Source organism: Dipodomys spectabilis, unplaced genomic scaffold (genome assembly GCF_019054845.1).
Source record: "Dipodomys spectabilis isolate Male_0828 unplaced genomic scaffold, ASM1905484v1 ptg000360l, whole genome shotgun sequence".
In the NCBI taxonomy this organism is placed as follows: domain Eukaryota; kingdom Metazoa; phylum Chordata; class Mammalia; order Rodentia; family Heteromyidae; genus Dipodomys; species Dipodomys spectabilis.
This window is the reverse complement of record NW_024871037.1, coordinates 990,349-1,007,657: the sequence shown is the minus strand read 5'-3', so window position 1 is coordinate 1,007,657 and position 17,309 is coordinate 990,349. Positions and strand designations below refer to the sequence as shown.

General features: G+C 51.7%; 2 protein-coding genes across 2 annotated transcripts; one reads left to right on the top strand and one right to left on the bottom strand.

Annotated features, from left to right (window-relative positions):
* Positions 1 to 10: 10 nt before the first annotated feature.
* On the top strand, positions 11 to 1,395 carry Trex1 (three prime repair exonuclease 1). The gene is made up of 2 exons (XM_042666095.1): positions 11 to 101; positions 440 to 1,395. Exon 2 carries the CDS (start codon positions 447 to 449, stop codon positions 1,356 to 1,358), a length of 912 nt encoding a protein of 303 aa, XP_042522029.1. The 5' UTR covers positions 11 to 101; positions 440 to 446; the 3' UTR covers positions 1,359 to 1,395.
* A 1,123-nt stretch (positions 1,396 to 2,518) lies between these two features.
* Shisa5 (shisa family member 5) lies at positions 2,519 to 14,007 on the bottom strand. The gene is made up of 6 exons (XM_042666096.1): positions 13,850 to 14,007; positions 11,081 to 11,237; positions 9,397 to 9,486; positions 4,163 to 4,278; positions 3,617 to 3,820; positions 2,519 to 3,435 (listed from the first exon to the last, which is right to left on the bottom strand). Exons 1-6 carry the CDS (start codon positions 13,905 to 13,907, stop codon positions 3,356 to 3,358), a joined length of 705 nt encoding a protein of 234 aa, XP_042522030.1. The 5' UTR covers positions 13,908 to 14,007; the 3' UTR covers positions 2,519 to 3,355.
* Positions 14,008 to 17,309: the final 3,302 nt, after the last annotated feature.

The following is a 17,309-nucleotide window of genomic DNA, read 5'->3' as shown; positions in this document are numbered from 1 at the left end:
GCTGGCCAGTAGACGCATCAGTCAGTTTCATTTCCTGCCACTGCTGTCAGTAGAGGGACGACGCCGGAGTGGCTCCAGTCATTGCCATCTGGCCTACTTGGGTAAGTTGGAACACCCCTGAGAAGTAGAGCAGGACAGAAAGACCATGGGCTCCCCTACCCTGGTCTCGGTGGGCACTAGGGGAGGGGCCCCCCCCCATGGGAGAATGCTTGTCCCTTTATGAAAACTGCCCCCACTCTTCTCCCACTTCCTGTCCTTAGCCTGGGCACAGGAGCTTGGGGTCCGGCTTTTGCTACATAGATGGTACTAAGGAATCGAACCCAGGTCTTCATGCATGCGAGACAAACACTCTCCCAGCTAAGCCACATTCCCGGTCCCTGCTTTTGATCATCCCATTGGCATTCATGTTCACACCCCCTCCCCACCACTCATGCCCTAGGTTCATCATGGACAGGCAGGCTTCCCGCCCTGGCCCCATGCAGACCCTCATCTTCTTAGACCTGGAAGCTACTGGCCTGCCCTTCTCCCAGCCCAAGATCACAGAGCTGTGCATGCTGGCTGTCCACAGAAGGGCCCTGGAGAGCACCCCTACTTCCAGGGGACAGCCACCCCCGTTCCCCCGCGTGGTGGACAAACTCTCCCTGTGTGTGGCTCCAGGAAAGGCCTGTAGTCCAGGTGCCAGTGAGATCACCGGCCTGACCACAGCTGATCTGGCAGCACACGGACGACAGCGCTTCGATGACAACCTGGCCACCTTGCTGCTAGCTTTCCTGCGGCGCCAGCCACAGCCCTGGTGCTTTGTGGCGCACAATGGTGATCGCTATGACTTTCCTCTACTCCAAGCAGAGCTGGCTATGCTGGGCGTGGCTGATGCTCTAGACGGTGCTTTCTGTGTGGACAGTATGGCTGCCATGAAGGCCTTGGAACAAGCTAGCAGCCCCGCAGAGCGTGGCCCCAGGAAGAGTTACAGCCTGGGCAGCATCTACACCCGCCTGTATGGACAGGCCCCGGCAGACTCCCACATGGCGGAGGGCGATGTGCTAACCCTGCTTAGTATCTGCCAGTGGAAGCCACAGGCCCTGCTGCAATGGGTGGATACTCACTCGAGACCCTTCGGCACCATCAAGCCCATGTATGAGATTCAGCTAAGTCAATCTGCTAGATCAGCCACTGAGCCACTGGCCAAAACCGGCAACATCAGCCCTAGCAGGAATAAGAGACCCAAAGTTCTTCCTCCAATCAAGGTCTCTGGAGACACATTGGAAGAGGGACTGTTGGTTCCCCTGGGCCTGTTAGCCTTCTTGACCTTGGCAGTGGCCACACTGTATGGGCTCACCCGAGCCATTCCAGAGCAATAGGGAAGAAGAAAAAGCTGATGAATAAAAAGAGACTCTCAAAACAGCACTGAATAGTCTACTTGCCTTTCCTCCTAGTCTGGGCCTTTACCCCACTACACACTCTCCTATTCAGGGTTTTGGGTTTGGTTTGGCTTTTGCCAGTGCTGGGGCTTGAACTCAGGGCCTGGGCATTGTCCCCGAGTTACTTTCACTCAAGGCTAGCACCCTTACCACTTGAGGCCACAATGCCACATCTGGCTTATTTCTGTGTATTTGATAGAGGGATCGAACCCGGGGCTTCATGCATGCTGGGCGAGTACTTTACCACTAAGCCACCTTCCCAGCTCCAGGGGGTCTTAGGTTTTTCACAGTATTTATCATCTCTTCTCGCTCTGCAAGCGGAAGAGCAAAGCTCTCAGCCCAAGACGAGCAGAAAAGCCAAGAAATCCAAACCATCCACATGCAAACTACTCAGCCGAAGGCCCCGACCCTGCAGCCAGGGCTCTGAAGAAAAGGGACAGCAGTTCCAAAAACGATTGCGTTTATTTATAAACCAGGATGCAAGAATCTAGACTGTCGGAAACACACGAACCATACCAAGCTAAGGCAGCTGGTGAGACATTTTTCAGGACAGGAATCACCGAGGTATTCATGGTGCCTGGGTCAGAGCTTCTACCCAGGCCCTGCACCCCTGCCTAGAGTAAAGACAGTCCTTGAACTCTGGTGTCCCTACTGCCAGGACAATCTCTAGGCTGTAAGACAGGAGTTGGATGCTTTGTTTTGTGTCAGGCTTGGGGCTTGAACTCAGGGTTTAGGTGTTGTCCCTGAACTTTTGTGCTCAAGCCTGACACACTACCACTAGAGCCACAGCCGCACTTCTGGCCTTTTCTGTGTATGTGGTACTGAGGAATGGAACCCAGGGCTTCCTGCATGCTAGGCAAGCACTCTACCACGAAGCCACCTTCCCAGCCCAGTGATCCACACATTTTAAAAACAGAAAACAAGGCCAGACACTGGTGGCTCACACCTGTCATCCTAGCTACTCAGGAGGCTGAGATCTGAGCATCCAGCCCAGGCAAGAAAGTCCTTGAGACTCTTCTCTTCAATGAAATCACTAGAAAACCAGAAGGGGTGCTGTGGCTCAAGTGGTAGAGCGCTCACCTTGAGCTGAAGAGCTGAGGGACAGCGCCCAGGCCCAGAGTTCAAGCCCCACGACCAAAAAAGGAGCAAAAAACAACAACAAAAACCAGGCAAAAATGTTTGGCTAAAAGTAAAAACAACACTGCAGGGTAGAAAGCTGAGTGTGTTAGTGGTTATAGCTCCTCCTATTGCCCACCTATAGCAGAGGTCAGGCAAGCAAACTTCCCTGTGGCCAGGACTATGACCCAGAGAGGTCACAGGGACAATCCAAAGAGACAGCCATCTGGGTTGGGTGGACCCCTGGCCGGAGGTTTTTGCCATAAGGAACTAGCTGACCCCCATTTAAGCATGATCCAGGCTTTTGTGTATAGGAGGACATTTGCCTAAAGCATTGAGCTTCAACTTTCCCTACCTGCCTGCCTCATGGCTCAGATTTAACAAAGAGCACCCCAAATCCTGGGGAAGGGGGGGGGGCGGAATATGGGCCTCAAGTAGCAACAGGCCACTCTTCAAACCAGGATGTGTGCAAAAGTATTCACAAAAAGAAAAGTGTGCTATCCTGGGCACTCTGGGGTGAGTTCAAAAATACCTTCCAGTACCCCCCAATCTCTGATTTTGCTTGTGATTGCAGGAAAGCATTCATTTTCAAGTAGAAAAGAAGAAAAAAAATAACAATAAAAAAAATAAAAAGTTTGGTCCCGCCCTATTCGGGCAAGGATTGGTCCGCACCTAGTGAGCATCAGAAGAAGCCACCAATCTAGACAGGGCTCACATCTCACACAGGCCAATGGGGAACCTGCGTATACCATGCACTCACACACATACACCTGCGCAGCATGATGGTAATTGAGTGGCAGCCAGAAACGGGAGGGGTATGATCAGGGGGCTGCCTTTGGGGGGTCCATGTAGGCTGGGTTGTAAGGAGGCTGGCTGGTAGGATAGGGCACGGCCGCACCTCCTGAAAGCAGAGAGAACACTGATTGGTGGAGGGCAGGGTGGGCGGGCTAGCAGAAGAGGGCAGAGGCTTATTCAATGAGGTACCATAAGATGGATTCCCTGAGGGACAGGGCAGGCAGAGGCATGAGGGGATGAGGGTCAGCAAGGGGAGAGGGGCACCATAGATTCACAGAAGTACTTACCAGCCAAGGTCTCGTGGTAGGCCGGTGGGCCCATAGGCTGGGCTGGGTAGGGGGGTGGATACTGTGCTGGGTAAGGTGCTGTTGGCTGGGGTGGCATAGGCTGGTAGCCTTGGTATGTGGGTCCTGGATAGCTAGGAGGCACGTTTGGGGGCTGAGGGTACGGAGCATGCACCACCGTGGTTGCCGTGGTGGTAGTGACGATGGCTGTGGAGAAAGAATTCCAATCAAGACCCGCTCGTAGACCAGCTCTAGTGACGTATGCCTATAATCCCAGCTACTCAGGAGGCTTAGCTGAAGAGCAATCACAGTTTACAGCCAGCCCAGGCAGGAAAGTTCCAAGAGACTCTTCTCTCCAATGAATCACAGAAAAAAGCCAGAAGTGGTGCTGTGTCTCAGGTGGTACCAGAGCGCTAAGCCTTGAGCAAAAGCAACTCCGGGGCAGTGTCCAGGTCTAGGTGTATAGTGGGGGAGGGAGTTACCTGCACATAAAGGAGGCACAAACTAGGACCAGAAGTGGGGTTTGGGGGAGGAGGGGGGGTTACTTACGACGGGGTCGCCGACACATCTTATACAAACAGCAGCAGGAGCAGGTGAAGCAGACAATAATGGTGACCACAAACAGCACCAAGATGGTCAGGCCAATGGCAATCGTCGCTCCAAACCTGTCAAAGACCCAGTCATGACTCAGGGCTTCCAGGGGCCCAGAAGTCCATCCTACAACCGCACCCCGGGGGGGGCCCCTCTGGTCCTCAATACAGACACAACAACTTCCTGGTACCTATAGAGCGCCCAACTGTGGCCTATTCCATTTCCTCATGTATAAAATGGGGGTTGTTTGGGAGTGTTGGTAGCGCATGCCTGTAAGCAAAGCTACTCAAGAGGGCTGGGAAGGTGGCTCAGTGGTAGAGTGCTTGCCTGGCATGCATGAGGCCCTGGGTTCGATTCCTCAGCACCACATAAACAGAAAAAAGCCGGGAGTGGCACTGTGGCAAGTGGTAGAGCACTAGCTTTGAGCTGAAGAGCTCAGGGACAGCGCCCAAGCCCAGAGTTCAAGCCCTACAACACACAAACACACACACACACACACACACACAGAGTTCAAGCCCTACAACACACACACACACACACACACACACACACACACACACACACACACACACACACACACACACACACCTACTCAAGAGACTGAGATCTGAGAATCATAGTTCAATGCCAGCCCAGGGAAGGAAAGTCTTGAGAGCCTTTTATCTCCAATGAGCCCTCCAAAAATAAAGCTGGAAGTAGAACTGTGGCTCAAGAGGTAGAATGCTAGATGCTAGCCTTTTTTCTTCTCCCTTGCATTCATGGAACTCGAACTCAGAGCCTGCGCACTGTCCCTGATCGCTTTTGCTTAAGGCTTGGAATCTACTACTTTGAGCCACAGCTCCACTTATGGTTTTTGAGAGGTTCATTGGAGATAAGAGTCGGAGGGACTTTTCAGCATGGGCTGGCTTCGAACAGTGATCCTCAGATCTCAGCTTCATAAGTAGGATGACACGTGTGAACCACTGTCACCAGGCAAACCTTGAGCCAAAAGTTCAAGAGACAGACAGTGTCCAGGCCCTGAGTTCAAGCTCCAAGACAAGCAGGGGAGGATGGGTGGGGGAAGAAAAGAAAGAAAATGGATTTGTTCGGTGGTGGCTGGTAGTTCATGACTGACTATAATTCCAGCTACTCAGGAGGTTGAGATCTAAGGATCACAGTTCAAAGCCAGCCTGGGCAGAAAGCTCCATGAGACTCATATCTCCAATTAACCACTAGAAAACCGGAAGTGGTGCTGTGGCTCAAGTGGTAGAGCGCTCACCTTGAGCTGAAGAGCGCAGGGACAGCCTCTACGCCGAGTTCAAGCCCCACGACCGACAAAAGAAAATAAAAAAAAGCTAAGGGACAGAGTTCAGGCCCTGAGTTCAAGGCCCCAGTACTGATACCACCATTCCCCCCCCCTAAAAAGAAAGTCTCCTTTAGGAGACTTGTTAGCTATTGGGGTCAGAATAGATGTCTGCCTTACCCCAACCCACTCCCCCAAAAAAACAGGGCTTCTAGCTCTCAGTAGCTCACCAGCCTCCCCTCACCCCCACCCCCAACCAAAGGACAGACTTGAAGGCTACCCCAAAGTCCACGATCAAAAGCACACAGCAAGCTCCCCCCCAAACAGGACCTAACACCTACCAGTAGGTTCACAACAGAACCATAGGACTAAAGAGTCACTGGCCTAAGAGATCGGAAAGACAGATTCAGTGACTAGAAGCTGGGCCAGGCCCAGCTCTGAAGCAAGCTCTCTCCCTAGCTTCTCCGTAGAACATGCATCACCCACTCCCCAGCCTCCCCCTTTTCCTCCACCAACTTCCCCTTTCTTACCCCATCTCAGCCTCCACCTTCACCCAGGGACCTCTGGCACCCCCCAGACTTCCCCTCTTCCCATCAGAAGCCCCAGTCACAATCTCCACCCCTTTCAGAGAAAAGGAAAGCTAATCTCTCCTTGGGTCCTGCCCACCTCTGACGTCAGAGACAGGAAGGACAAACACACTAACACACACAAGACCAGCAGCTTCTCTCTTAAAGACACAGCCTTAACTGGGTGCCAAGGGCTCCCATCAGCCTCGCGACTCAAACTAATGGGGAAACTGAGTCACAGCTATCCCCCCCCCCCCCCCCCCCCCCCCCCCCCCGCCTTGCTGGGGGCTGTTGGTTTAACAGAGCCTGGCCAGGAGATAAGGGGCTAATCTACCAAGCTCCTAGGACTAAAGGTGAGATAAATCATCCTTTGAATTGTAGATGCCCAGCTCCACGGGTGGTGTTTATGTATCAACGCTTTGCTAAGGCTTGGTCTCCACCAAACAAGTAGCCTTTATATTTAAAAGCTTGGGGCAAGCTATGTTAGGGGCTGCAGATCTTTGTAATTGGCCTTCTACAGAGCGCTACATTAAAGACTCCAGCATTCCACCACTCAGAATGTGGGTTCTCTATTTTCTCATGGCTGCTTTTCTATCTGATTTAAGGTACAATGTACCACAGCACCACATCAGGAGGCTGAGATCGGAGGATCGTGATTCAAAGCCAGCCCTGGGCAAGAAAATCTGTGAGACTTGGATCTCCCAACAAATTAAAAAACAAAACAAACAAAAAGCTGGGCTATGGTGGCTCAGGTCTGTAATCTGAGCTACTCAGGAGGCTGAGATCTGAGGATCACAAAGTTCAAAGCCAGCCCTGGCAGCAAAGTCCATGGGACTCTTACCTCCAATGAACCCCCAGAAAACCAGAAAGTGGCACTGTGGCTCAAGTGGTAGAGCTCTTAGCCTTGAGCTGAAGAGCTCAGGGACAGTGGCCCAGGGCCCAGAGTTCAACTGACCAAAACAAACAAACAAACCTGGAAAAGGAGCTGTGGCTCAAGTTGTAAAGCACTAGCCTTGAACAAAAAAAAAAAGCTCAGAGTATGGGCACTGGTAGCTCATGCCAGTAATCCTAGCAACTCAGGAGGCTGAGATCCGAGAATCCCAGATCAAAGCCAGCCCGGGCAGAAAAGTCCCCCTTGAGACTCTTATCCCCAATGAACCACTCAAAAACTAGAAGTGACCTCGAGCTCAAGTGGTAGAGTGCTAGCCTTGAACACAAAGTAGCTCCCAGGGACAGCATTCAGGCCCTGAGTTCAAGCCCCGAGACTGGCAAAAAGAAAGAAAGAAAGAAAAGAAACAGCATCAGCTGGTGTCAGTGGCACAAGCTTGTTATCCTAGCTACTCAGAAGGAGGCTGATCTGAGAATCACCATTTGAAGCCAGCCCAAGTCAGGAAAATCCAAGAGACTGATCTCCAATGACCCAACAAAAAGCTGGAAGTGAAACTCAAGCGGGTAGAGTGCTAGCTTTGAAAAAACATGCTCAGGGACAGCACCCAAATCCTAAATTCAAGCCCTAGGACAGACTGACAGACAGACAGACAGACAGACAGACAGACAGACAGACGGACAGACAGACAGACAGACAGACAGACAGACAGACAGACAGACAGACAGACACACACACACACACACACACACACACACACACACACACACACACACACACACACACACACACACACACACACACACACACACACACACACACACGGTCTCTCCAATGACCCAACAAAAAGCTGGAAGTGAAACTCAAGTGGGTAGAATGCTAACTTTGAAAAACATGCTCAGGGACAGCACCCAAATCCTAAATTCAAGCCCTAGGACTGACACTCTCTCTCTCTCTCTCTCTCTTTACACACACACACACACACACACACACACACACACGCGGTCTCATATCCTCCAGCTTAATCTCACCACCCTAACAGATCATAGCTTGGAGTCAGTACGAATGAACTGAAGATCTAAGGGACAGCGCCCATGCCCAGAGTTCAGGCCCCACGACCAGACCCCTCCCCCCCCCCCAAAAAAAAATATATATATATAGGCTGGAAGCCGGCTGCTGGTGGCTCACACCTGTCATCCTAGCTACTCAGGAGGCTGGGATCTGAGGATCACAGTACCAAGGCAGCCCAGGCAGGAAAGTCCATGAGACTCTTATCTCCAATGAATCAAAGAAGAAGAAGAAAGAAGAAGGAGGAGGAGGAAGAAGAAGGAGGAAGAAGGAGGAAGAAGAAGAAGGAAGAAGGAGGAGGAGGAAGAAGGAGGAAGAAGGAGGAAGAAGGAGGAGGAGGAGGAGGAGGAGGAGGAGGAGAAGGAGGAGGAGGAGGAGGAGAAGGAGGAGAAGGAGAAGGAGGAGAAGGAGAGGAAGGAGAAGAAGAAGAAGGAGAGGAAGAAGAAGAAGAAGAAGGAGAGGAAGAAGAAGAAGAAGAAGGAGAGGAAGAAGAAGAAGAAGGAAAGGAAGAAGAAGAAGAAGGAGAGGAAGAAGAAGAAGAAGAGGAAGAGGAAGAGGAAGAGGAAGAGGAAGAGGAAGAGGAAGAGGAAGAGGAAGAAGAAGAAGAAGAAGAAGAAGAAGAAGAAGAAGAAGAAGAAGAAGAAGAAGAAGAAAGAAGAAGAAGGAAGAAGAAGAAGGCCAGAAGTAGAGCTGTGGCTCAAGTGGTAGAGTACCAGCCTTGAGCAAAAAAGCTCAGGGACAGCCCCCTAGACCCAGAGTTAAGCCCAAGGACTGGTGGAAAAAAATTAGGCAGGAAACCAGAGATTCACACCTATAATCTTAGCTCCTTTGGAGGCTCAGATTTGCTGGAAGGCTTTTTTTTTTTTTTGGCCAGTTCTGGGGCTTGAACTCAGGGCCAGGGCACTGTCCTGAGATTCTTTTATTCAAGGCCAGCACTCTACCACATGAGCCACAGCGCCACTTCCTGTTTTCTGGTGGTTTATTAGAGATAAGAGTCTCACAGTCTTTCCTGCCCGGAATGGCTTTGAACCACGATCCTCAGATCTCAGCCTCCTGAGTAGCTGGGATTACAGGCGTGAGCCACATGAACCATGTCCCCAGTCCTACCACATTGTCGCTTCTACATTGCCTATGTCAATATTGACCCTATCCCTACCCCTGGCCCTTCGGCCCTCAGCCCTATCCACGGTCACTTCCCCCACCCACAGAAAGATGATGGAATCCCCACGTAGGAGGATCAAAGGTCCCAGTGGGTAGACACAGTGAGGTTCCCTGAGACCCAATCTCAACCACTCTGAACCATGCCAGTCCCTATTGGCATCACCTGTACCTCCTCCCTCCTTCCCCCCATCATGCCAACAACATAGACATGACCTACATAGAGACTTACTCTGGCATGGTGTTGTCATCATTTTCATAGCTGGATCCAAACCTCATTGCCACGCCCACCTGTTCCATTGGCTCTGTGGAGTTGGATGCACTGTCAAGAGGAAAGAAAATTTCACCCATGAGGTTCTGGGAAGGTGGCTCAGTGGTAGAGTGCTCGTCTAGCATGCATGAAGCCCTGGGTTCTATTCCTCAGCACCACATCAATAGAAAACGCCAGACATGGCGCTGTGGCTCAAATGGTAAGAGTGCTAGCCTTGAGCAAAAAGAAGCTTGAGGACAGTGCCCAGACCCCGAGTTCAAATCCCAGGACAGGACCAAAAAAAAAAAGGAACAACACAGAACACACACAAAAGCCAAGTGCCAGTGGCTCATGGCCAGGAGCATTAGCTACTCAGGAGGCTCTGAGATCCAAAGGATTATAAAAGGCAAAAAAAGGGGAAACAAAGAGTCTGTGAGATTTCATCTCCAAAATAACCAGCAAAAAACTGGGCTGGAGGCATGGTTTACATGGTAGAATAAAAGGTAAGTAAGCAAGTGTAAGGCCCTGAGATCAAGCTCTGATTCTGGAGAAGGTAGGAAGAGAGGGAAGGAGGAAAGGACAGAAGAAGAGAAGAGAAGGGAAGGGAAGGGAGGAAGGAAAGAAGGAAGGAAGGAAGGAAGGAAGGAAGGAAGGAAGGAAGGAAGGAAGGAAGGAAGGGAGGGAGGGAGGAAGGGAGGGAGGAAGGAAGAGAGGAAGGGAGGAAGGGAGGAAGCAGGTTGGCTAGCTGACATAGTAGAGCAACTACTGAGTTCAAACCCCAGTACTATCCAAAAATTTAAAAAGAAATCAGTGTGAAGACACTGGATAGCAATGGAGAATCCAAAGATGGGGGTACAGAGATCCTGGAGAGCCAGGCGCCAGTGGCTCCCGCCTGTCATCCTAACTACTCAGGAGGCTGAGATCTGAGGATCGTGGTTCAAAGCCAGCCCGGGGAAGGAAAAGTCTGTGAGACTCTAATGTCCACTAAACCACTCAGGAAACCGGAAGTGGTGCTGTGGTTCAAATGGTAGAGCGCTGGCCTTGAACTGAAGAGCTGAGGGACAGCACTCAGGCCCAGAGTTCAAGCCCCACGACCGACAAAAACAAAACAAAACAAAAAACAAAGATCCTGTGGATAAACCTGGCACCCTAGTTCATTCTCTTTTGGTGTGTGTGTTGGGGAACTATCAGCTAGTTATAGCGGCTGAAGAAGCACTTCTAGAAATTTCAGGAGGTAACCAAGAAGTCAAAGGAACAGGAATTAGACCCACAACCCAGCAGATGAAGAGTCTCTGATGGTCCCCAAAAAGCTGTATCTCAAAGGAAGGAAGACACTGACTCAACAGATTTCACTTTACATCATCTTCAGCTCTGTAATTAGGCCAAGGTGACTTTGGTGTTCATATTCCAGGCAGAAGCCATATAAATCCTCTTGGGAAAGGCCTGAGCTTGGCTGAGAGTGTGGCTCAATGGTAGAGTGCTCGTCTAGCATGCATGAAGCCCTGGGTTCGATTCCTCAGTACCACATACACAGAAAGAGTCAGAAGTGGCGCTGTGGTTCAAGTGGTAGAGCACTAGCCTTGAACCAAAGCAGCTCAGGGACAGTGCTTAGGGCCCTGAGTTCAAGCCCCAGGCTTGGCAAAATAAAAATAAAAAAAGTACCTACCTGGCCTTCGTCATACCACATAATTCCTCATTCCCCGCGAACTTCTTCAATACATCAGAGCAGCAATACTGATGAGCGCAGGAACCACAGCAGAAATCAGGACAAGACTCCACGATTTGGTTGTCGCCACCAAACTTCAAACACATCTCACCATGGGCTAGAAGAAGAAAAACACACAGGATCAGGCCCCGCCCATGCACCTGCACACTCACCACACATTAATAAGGACAGCCTTGTCCTCAACGGTCCAGCATCCCTCCGTCCAGCTTTGCCCTCTCTAGGCCACAGAGAGATGCCCTTAGAAGGAGGGTCTTCTCCAGGGAGAATGACCTCTCTTCATGCTAGTCTGACTCGGCCACCCTCTACCCTTGGAGCTCTCCTAATTGCTTTAACATCATATCCAAAGGCCAGGTGCTGGTAGCTCATCTCTGTCATCCCAGCTACTCAGGAGGCTGAGATCTGAGGATCGCAGTTCAAGGCCAGCTGAGGCAGGAAAGTCCGTGAGACTCTTCTCTCCAATGACTCATCAGAAGACCAGAAGTGACATTGTGGCTCACTGTAAAGGTTCAGGGACAGCAACCACGCCCTGAGTTCAAATCTAGGGACCTCCCCCACACCCTGCAAGTTGGGTACCAAGTACATAGAAAGAGGCGTGAGCCATCTATCCAGCCCCATTGTGCCCTACTCTTGAATTTTCTCATCTCCAACCTGCACCTCCACATTTTTGTTTTTGGTACCAGTCCTGGAGCTTGAACTCAGGGCCTGGGCACTGTCCCTGAGCCTCTCTGTACTCAAGGCTAGCGTTCTACCACTTGAGCCACAGCGCCACTTCTGATTTTTTTCTGTGTATGTGGTACCGAGGAATCGAACCCGGGTCTTCGTGCATGCTAGGCAAGCACTCTACCACTGAGCCACCTTCCCAGCCATCCAGTTCATCTTCAAGGTTCATATTCCAAGCTACCTCCTCTGGAAAGTGCCAAACTGGGTTCCTACATACATAGCTGAATACTCACACACCAAACGTGCAAGGAGCTTGCACACCTGTCCAGTATTTTGTTCTTTCTTTCTCTTCTCTCGTCTGCTGGACCTAACTCTGGGGTCATGATCCTCACAAGATGGCCCTTTCCCATCAGGCTGGCTCCTGGTAGACTCACAGTAACCCTGTTGCCCAAGAGCTACAGAAAGCATTTGTTCAGGGCTGGGTGTGCAGCAGGAAGTGTTTAACAGGAAATATCTGTATTCTCTGTGGCATCCAATGACGCCCTGAAGCCATCATCAAAAATGTGGAAGTTAACACACAGGCTTTTGGACAACCACAGGGTATTGTTTTGTGCTGGTCCGGGGACTTGAACTCAGAGCCTGGATGATGTTCTGTCTCTGAGTTTTTCCCAGTCAGAGCTAGCATTGTACCCCAGGAGCCACCCCTCCATTTCTGCCTTTTTGGTGGTTCATTCTGGAGTTAAGCAAGAGTCTCACAGATTTCCTGCCCAGGCTGGCTTTGAATCGCGATCCTCCCACCTCAGCCTCCTGAGTAGCTAAGATGGCAGGTGTGAGCCACCAGGCACCCAGCTTACTGTGAGGTTTGCAAAACCTCCGGGCAATTCCTGATCCCGAAAAGCCCACAAGTCACAGGGGATCTAGAACAATCTCTTGAGGTGTGTGTCAGCCTCGAAGCTGACTTGGCATAGGGTCCGGGGTGAGGAGGTCCAGCCTGCAAATGTATCACCAAAGTCAGAAGATGCAAGCCCACTGAATGACTTGTGGGAGGAAAGATCCGTGGAGGACCAAAAGGGGCGGGGCCTGGGCCTGGGCCAAATCATGGAGCAGGAAAGGGACTTGAGCTCAGCCAGCTGAAGGCAATTCTTCTCCTGGCCCAGCTGCTGGGGGTTCAAGGTAAACACCCCCACCTGGACCTACAGCCCCAGGTCTGGATGGACGGACAAAAACTCTTGTATTGGGAGAATCTGCACAACTTCCCCAATATACAAGCACTCTTTTCACCATCAAGGGGACCCTCCCATTCCAGGGCTCACTCCAGGGCGCGCAAAGGGGAGGCTTAAGTTCCCCTTCCATTCCCCCCAACCCAGGTCCTTCAGGTCTCTGCCAACTACCCCGTCTGTCCCCCCCCCCCCCACTCCCAGGAAACACAGCCAGAGGCTTCCAGGAAGTGACTCATCCGGCTGGGGCAAAGGGGCTTCTTCCAATGCCTACCCCTAAAAGCCCCCCCCCCCCCCCAGTCCCAGCCAGTCCTCCTCCTCCTCCTCCTTCCCATCAGTGAGTCATCCGTCAACAGGGACATCCACTCCCAACCCCGGGGCCAGACTCAGTGTGTGTGTGTGTGGGGGGGGGGGGGGAGTGGAGGCTGCTAGGCAGGGGCAGGAGCAACAGCCAAAGGAGGACTGGCCCTCGAGGCTGAGAGGTGTCCAGGCCTTCGTGCTGGCCCCAGGCTGTGAGTTCTAGTCCCCACCCCCCACCCCACGCCCGGAGGAGCAGGGAGAGGAAATGAGGGAGAGAGGGAGAGGGAGAGAGGGAGAGGGAGAGGGAGAGAGAGAGAGAGAGAGAGAGAGAGAGAGGTAGGGAGGGAGGGAGAGAGAGAGAGAGATCGGCCTGAGGAGTTGGAAAATAGCTTTGTTGTGGAGTTCACTGTGGGGGGGGGCTGCACTGTTAGAAGGGCCTGGGGTACCTAGCTCACTCTCAAGACCCCCCTCAACCCTGGATCAGGATACCCCACCCTCTCCCTCCCTCCCTGCCCCTCCCACCCAGGCTCACCACCCAGGGACAGCAGCAGCAGCCACAAGATCCCAGGGACTGGGGTCGGCCCAGCCATGGCTTGACAGACGGACAGGACGGACAGACAGACAGCCGGAAGCACGGGGCAGGAGGGAAGCAGCAGTCTCTCGGAGACCCGAGCTGCTGGCTGCTGCCTTGGCCTCGCCCCGCCCTCTGGTCTGTTCCCGGAACCCCCGCCCGGGAGGAGAGGGGAGGGAGGGGAGAGGAGGGAGAGCTGGGAGGGAGAGGCTGCCCTTCCCAGTCTCAAGCCTCATCCCATCTACCACCAAACTTGGGGTGTGATTCTCAGGGAACACTTAGAAACCTCCTGCAACTCCCCAAAGTGAACGTCTGCTCATTGGATTCTTTGTTGGTGGTGGTTGGTGCTGTTGGTGGTGGGCTTGGGACTTGAACTCGGGGTCTGGGTACTGTCCCTCCAATCCCTCAGATGATACCTCATCTCTCTGGTGATCTGGGACCCCACTTTACCCCACACTGCTGGTTCTTGGGGTGCTATCTCCTGGCATAGGACAGGTAAGAGGCTCCTACCCCCTGGAATTGGGGTGGGGGGGGGCAGAGTTTCCTGCCAGGAAATGGAGGTGCACCTTTCTTTCTTTGCCAGTCCTGGGGCTTGAACTCTGGGCCTGAGTGCTGTCCCTGAGCTCTTCAGCTCAAGACTGGCGCTCTACCACTTGAGCCACGGCGCCACTTCCAACTTTTTCTGTGTATGTGGCGCTGAGGAATCGAACCCAGGGCCTCATGCATGCGAGGCAAACGCTCTACCACTGAGCCACCTTCCCAGCCACCTTCCCAGCCCCTGCAACTTTCTTTTAATGCCCCTGATCTCTCACCAGCCCCTGCCATTACACCTGGAAAAACCAGTATATCATTCTCGTGAGAGCTACCATGGGGTGTGGGAAACTGAGCCACTGTCTACTCCCCTAGTGTCATGTGTCCCCAAATTTCTCATCTGGGGAGTGAGGAGGGTTTGCTGTGGACATAGAAAGCTGAGGGCCAAAGATTCCCCTGGTTCACGCCTGTCATCCTGTAACAACCCAGAAGGCTGAGATCTGAGGATCGCGGTTCAATACCAGCCTGGCGGAAGTAGCGCTGTGGAGTGCTCTCCTTGAGCTGAAGAGCTCAGGGACTGCATACGGGCCATGTTCAAGCCCCACGACCGAAGTAGGGGTCAAGAAAATCCAAAGCCAGCCTGGACAGGAAAGTCTTGAGAGACTGATCTCCTGTAAACCACTGGCAGTGGCACTGTGGATCAAACAGGTGGAATGCTAACCCTGAGTGGAAAAGCTCAGGGACAGGGCCTGAGTTCAAGTCCCAGGACCAGCACACACAAGAATACACATACATCAAAAAGTTGGAAGTGGAGGTGTGGCTCAAATGGTAGAGCGCTAGCCTTGAACAAAAAAAGAATCTCAGGGACAGTGCCCCGGCCCTGAGTTCAAGCCCCCGTATAGGTACAAAATTTATTTTAAAAAAAAGGAAAATTGGGGGCTGGAAATGTAGCTTCGTGGTAGAGTGCTTACATGAAGCCCTGGGTTTGATTTCTCAGTATACAGAAAGACCCAGAAGTGGTGCTGTGGCTCAAGTAGTAGAGTGCTAGCCTTGAGCAAAAGCAGCTCAGGGACAGTGCCCAGGCCCTGAGTTCAAGCCCCAGGACTGGCAAAAAAAGAAAGAAAGAAAAAGAAAAAATTGGAAGCCAGTTGCTGGTGGCTACCACCTGTCATCCTATCTACTTAGAAGGCTGAAATCTGAGGATCGCAGTTCAAAGTCAGCCCTGGGTAGAAAAGTTTGTGATTCTCTTATCTCCAATTAAATTACCCAAGGCCTCCAAGTCCTTACATGGAAAAATGTTAGATAGGAGAGAAACAATCTGTGGCCACAGACACAGGAGGTCTCAGAGAAAACATTGTAATTAAAACTTCCCAACCCAGGAGGCTAGACTTGGGGAGGGACAGAGATTTCTTACTGTCTCAGTAAGTGTCTAAACCTCAAGGCTAATGCTGTTATTCTCAGCCTACAGACGACCTACTTTGGTCTATTAAAAAGCACATATACACACACACACACACACACACATTTTGGTTGTAGGGCTTGAACTCAACCTAGATGCTGTACCTGAGCCTTTTTGCTGAAGGCTAGTGTTCTACTACTCAAAGAGGACTTTTCTGCCCAGGCTGGCTTTGAACTGTGATCCTCAGATCTCAGCCTCCTAAATAGGACCTGGCTAAAAGGGCATATTTGTAGCAAGTACTTAACATTGTTTTCATACTGAAGATCACCTACTGTGTCCTTCGACCCAGCAATTAACCACAGTAGAAAAGTTGGGCTTTTCTGCCACCAGCATTTTGTACTTATTTTTGCTCTAAAGTACTCTTTCATTCACTTAGCCAGTCCTAGGGCTTGAACTCAGGGCCTGGGTACTGTCCCTGAGTTTCTTTTGCTCAAGGCTAGCACTCTACCACTTGAGCCACAGTGCCACTTCTGGCTTTTTCTGTATATGCGAGAAATCAAACCCAGGGGATTCATGCACGCTAGGCAGGCGCTCTGCCATTAAACCACATCCCCAGCCCGTCTTTTCTTTTCTGTGCCAGTCTGGGACTTGAACTTGGGGCCTGGATACCGTCCTTGAAGTTTTCTTTCTCTTCAAGGCTAGCATTCTACCCCTTGAGCCACATCTCCACTTTCAGCTTTTTGGTGGTTCGTTGGAGATAAGTCTCACAGACTTTCCTACCCAGGCTGGCTTTGAACCGTGAACTGCGATCCTCCAGATCTCGGCCCCCCCCCCCCCTCCCCCGAGTAACTAGGATGATAGGCCTGAGCCACCACGACCTGGCTCTCTCTTCTAGCTTCTAGTGAGTTCCTTCCACCTTTGATAGCCCGTTCTCTTAAGTGCTGGGGTTCAATGTTTCCAATATATCCCTTCACTCCAGAGCAAAAAGGATGTCTGGGGAGTGGGAGCTGGCTCCCAACACACACCTATAGAAGAAAAGGTCCCCCAAAATGGCAGAAAAAGGGCTTCCTCACCTCTGGGGAGGCCTGGCTACAGAATACAACCTTCAAACGATTGTTTTGAAAATAGTTATTTATTGCCAAGAATGCTAGACACAGTGCAGAGTGTGTGTATGTGTGTGTGTGTGTGTGTGTCTGAAAGCCAATAGCATCCATTCGAGGAGGGCAGGGCAATGAACCGAACCCAGTGATAACCTGGAGGCCATGGGCATGCGCAGGGGGTGAGGACACCCATGTTTCCTACAGAGGCCGGAGTCCAGCGATGGGTCTGCTTCTGCGCATGCCCTGGCCACCTTAGCCTTCTCCCTGGCTTCAGGATGCAACTCAGTCCAGCAACTCCCTTCCCCTTGCCCCCAGCAGATAGACAAAAAACAAACACACAGAAGAAAAAGGCTTCAGTGACATCAGGTGTGTAGTTCTGGATTGCAGGGAT

Excerpts from the sequence above, each read along its gene's own strand:
- Shisa5 (XM_042666096.1), bottom strand. The coding sequence starts at position 13,907 with ATGGCTGGGCCGACCCCAGTCCCTGGGATCTTGTGGCTGCTGCTGCTG. Across the intron at positions 3,821-4,162 it reads GATGTGTCGGCGACCCCGTC|CCATCGTCACTACCACCACG; the intron begins GTAAGTAACCCC and ends CTTTCTCCACAG. Across the intron at positions 3,436-3,616 it reads CTACCACGAGACCTTGGCTG|GAGGTGCGGCCGTGCCCTAT; the intron begins GTAAGTACTTCT and ends CTCTGCTTTCAG.
- Trex1 (XM_042666095.1), top strand. The coding sequence starts at position 447 with ATGGACAGGCAGGCTTCCCGCCCTGGCCCCATGCAGACCCTCATCTTC.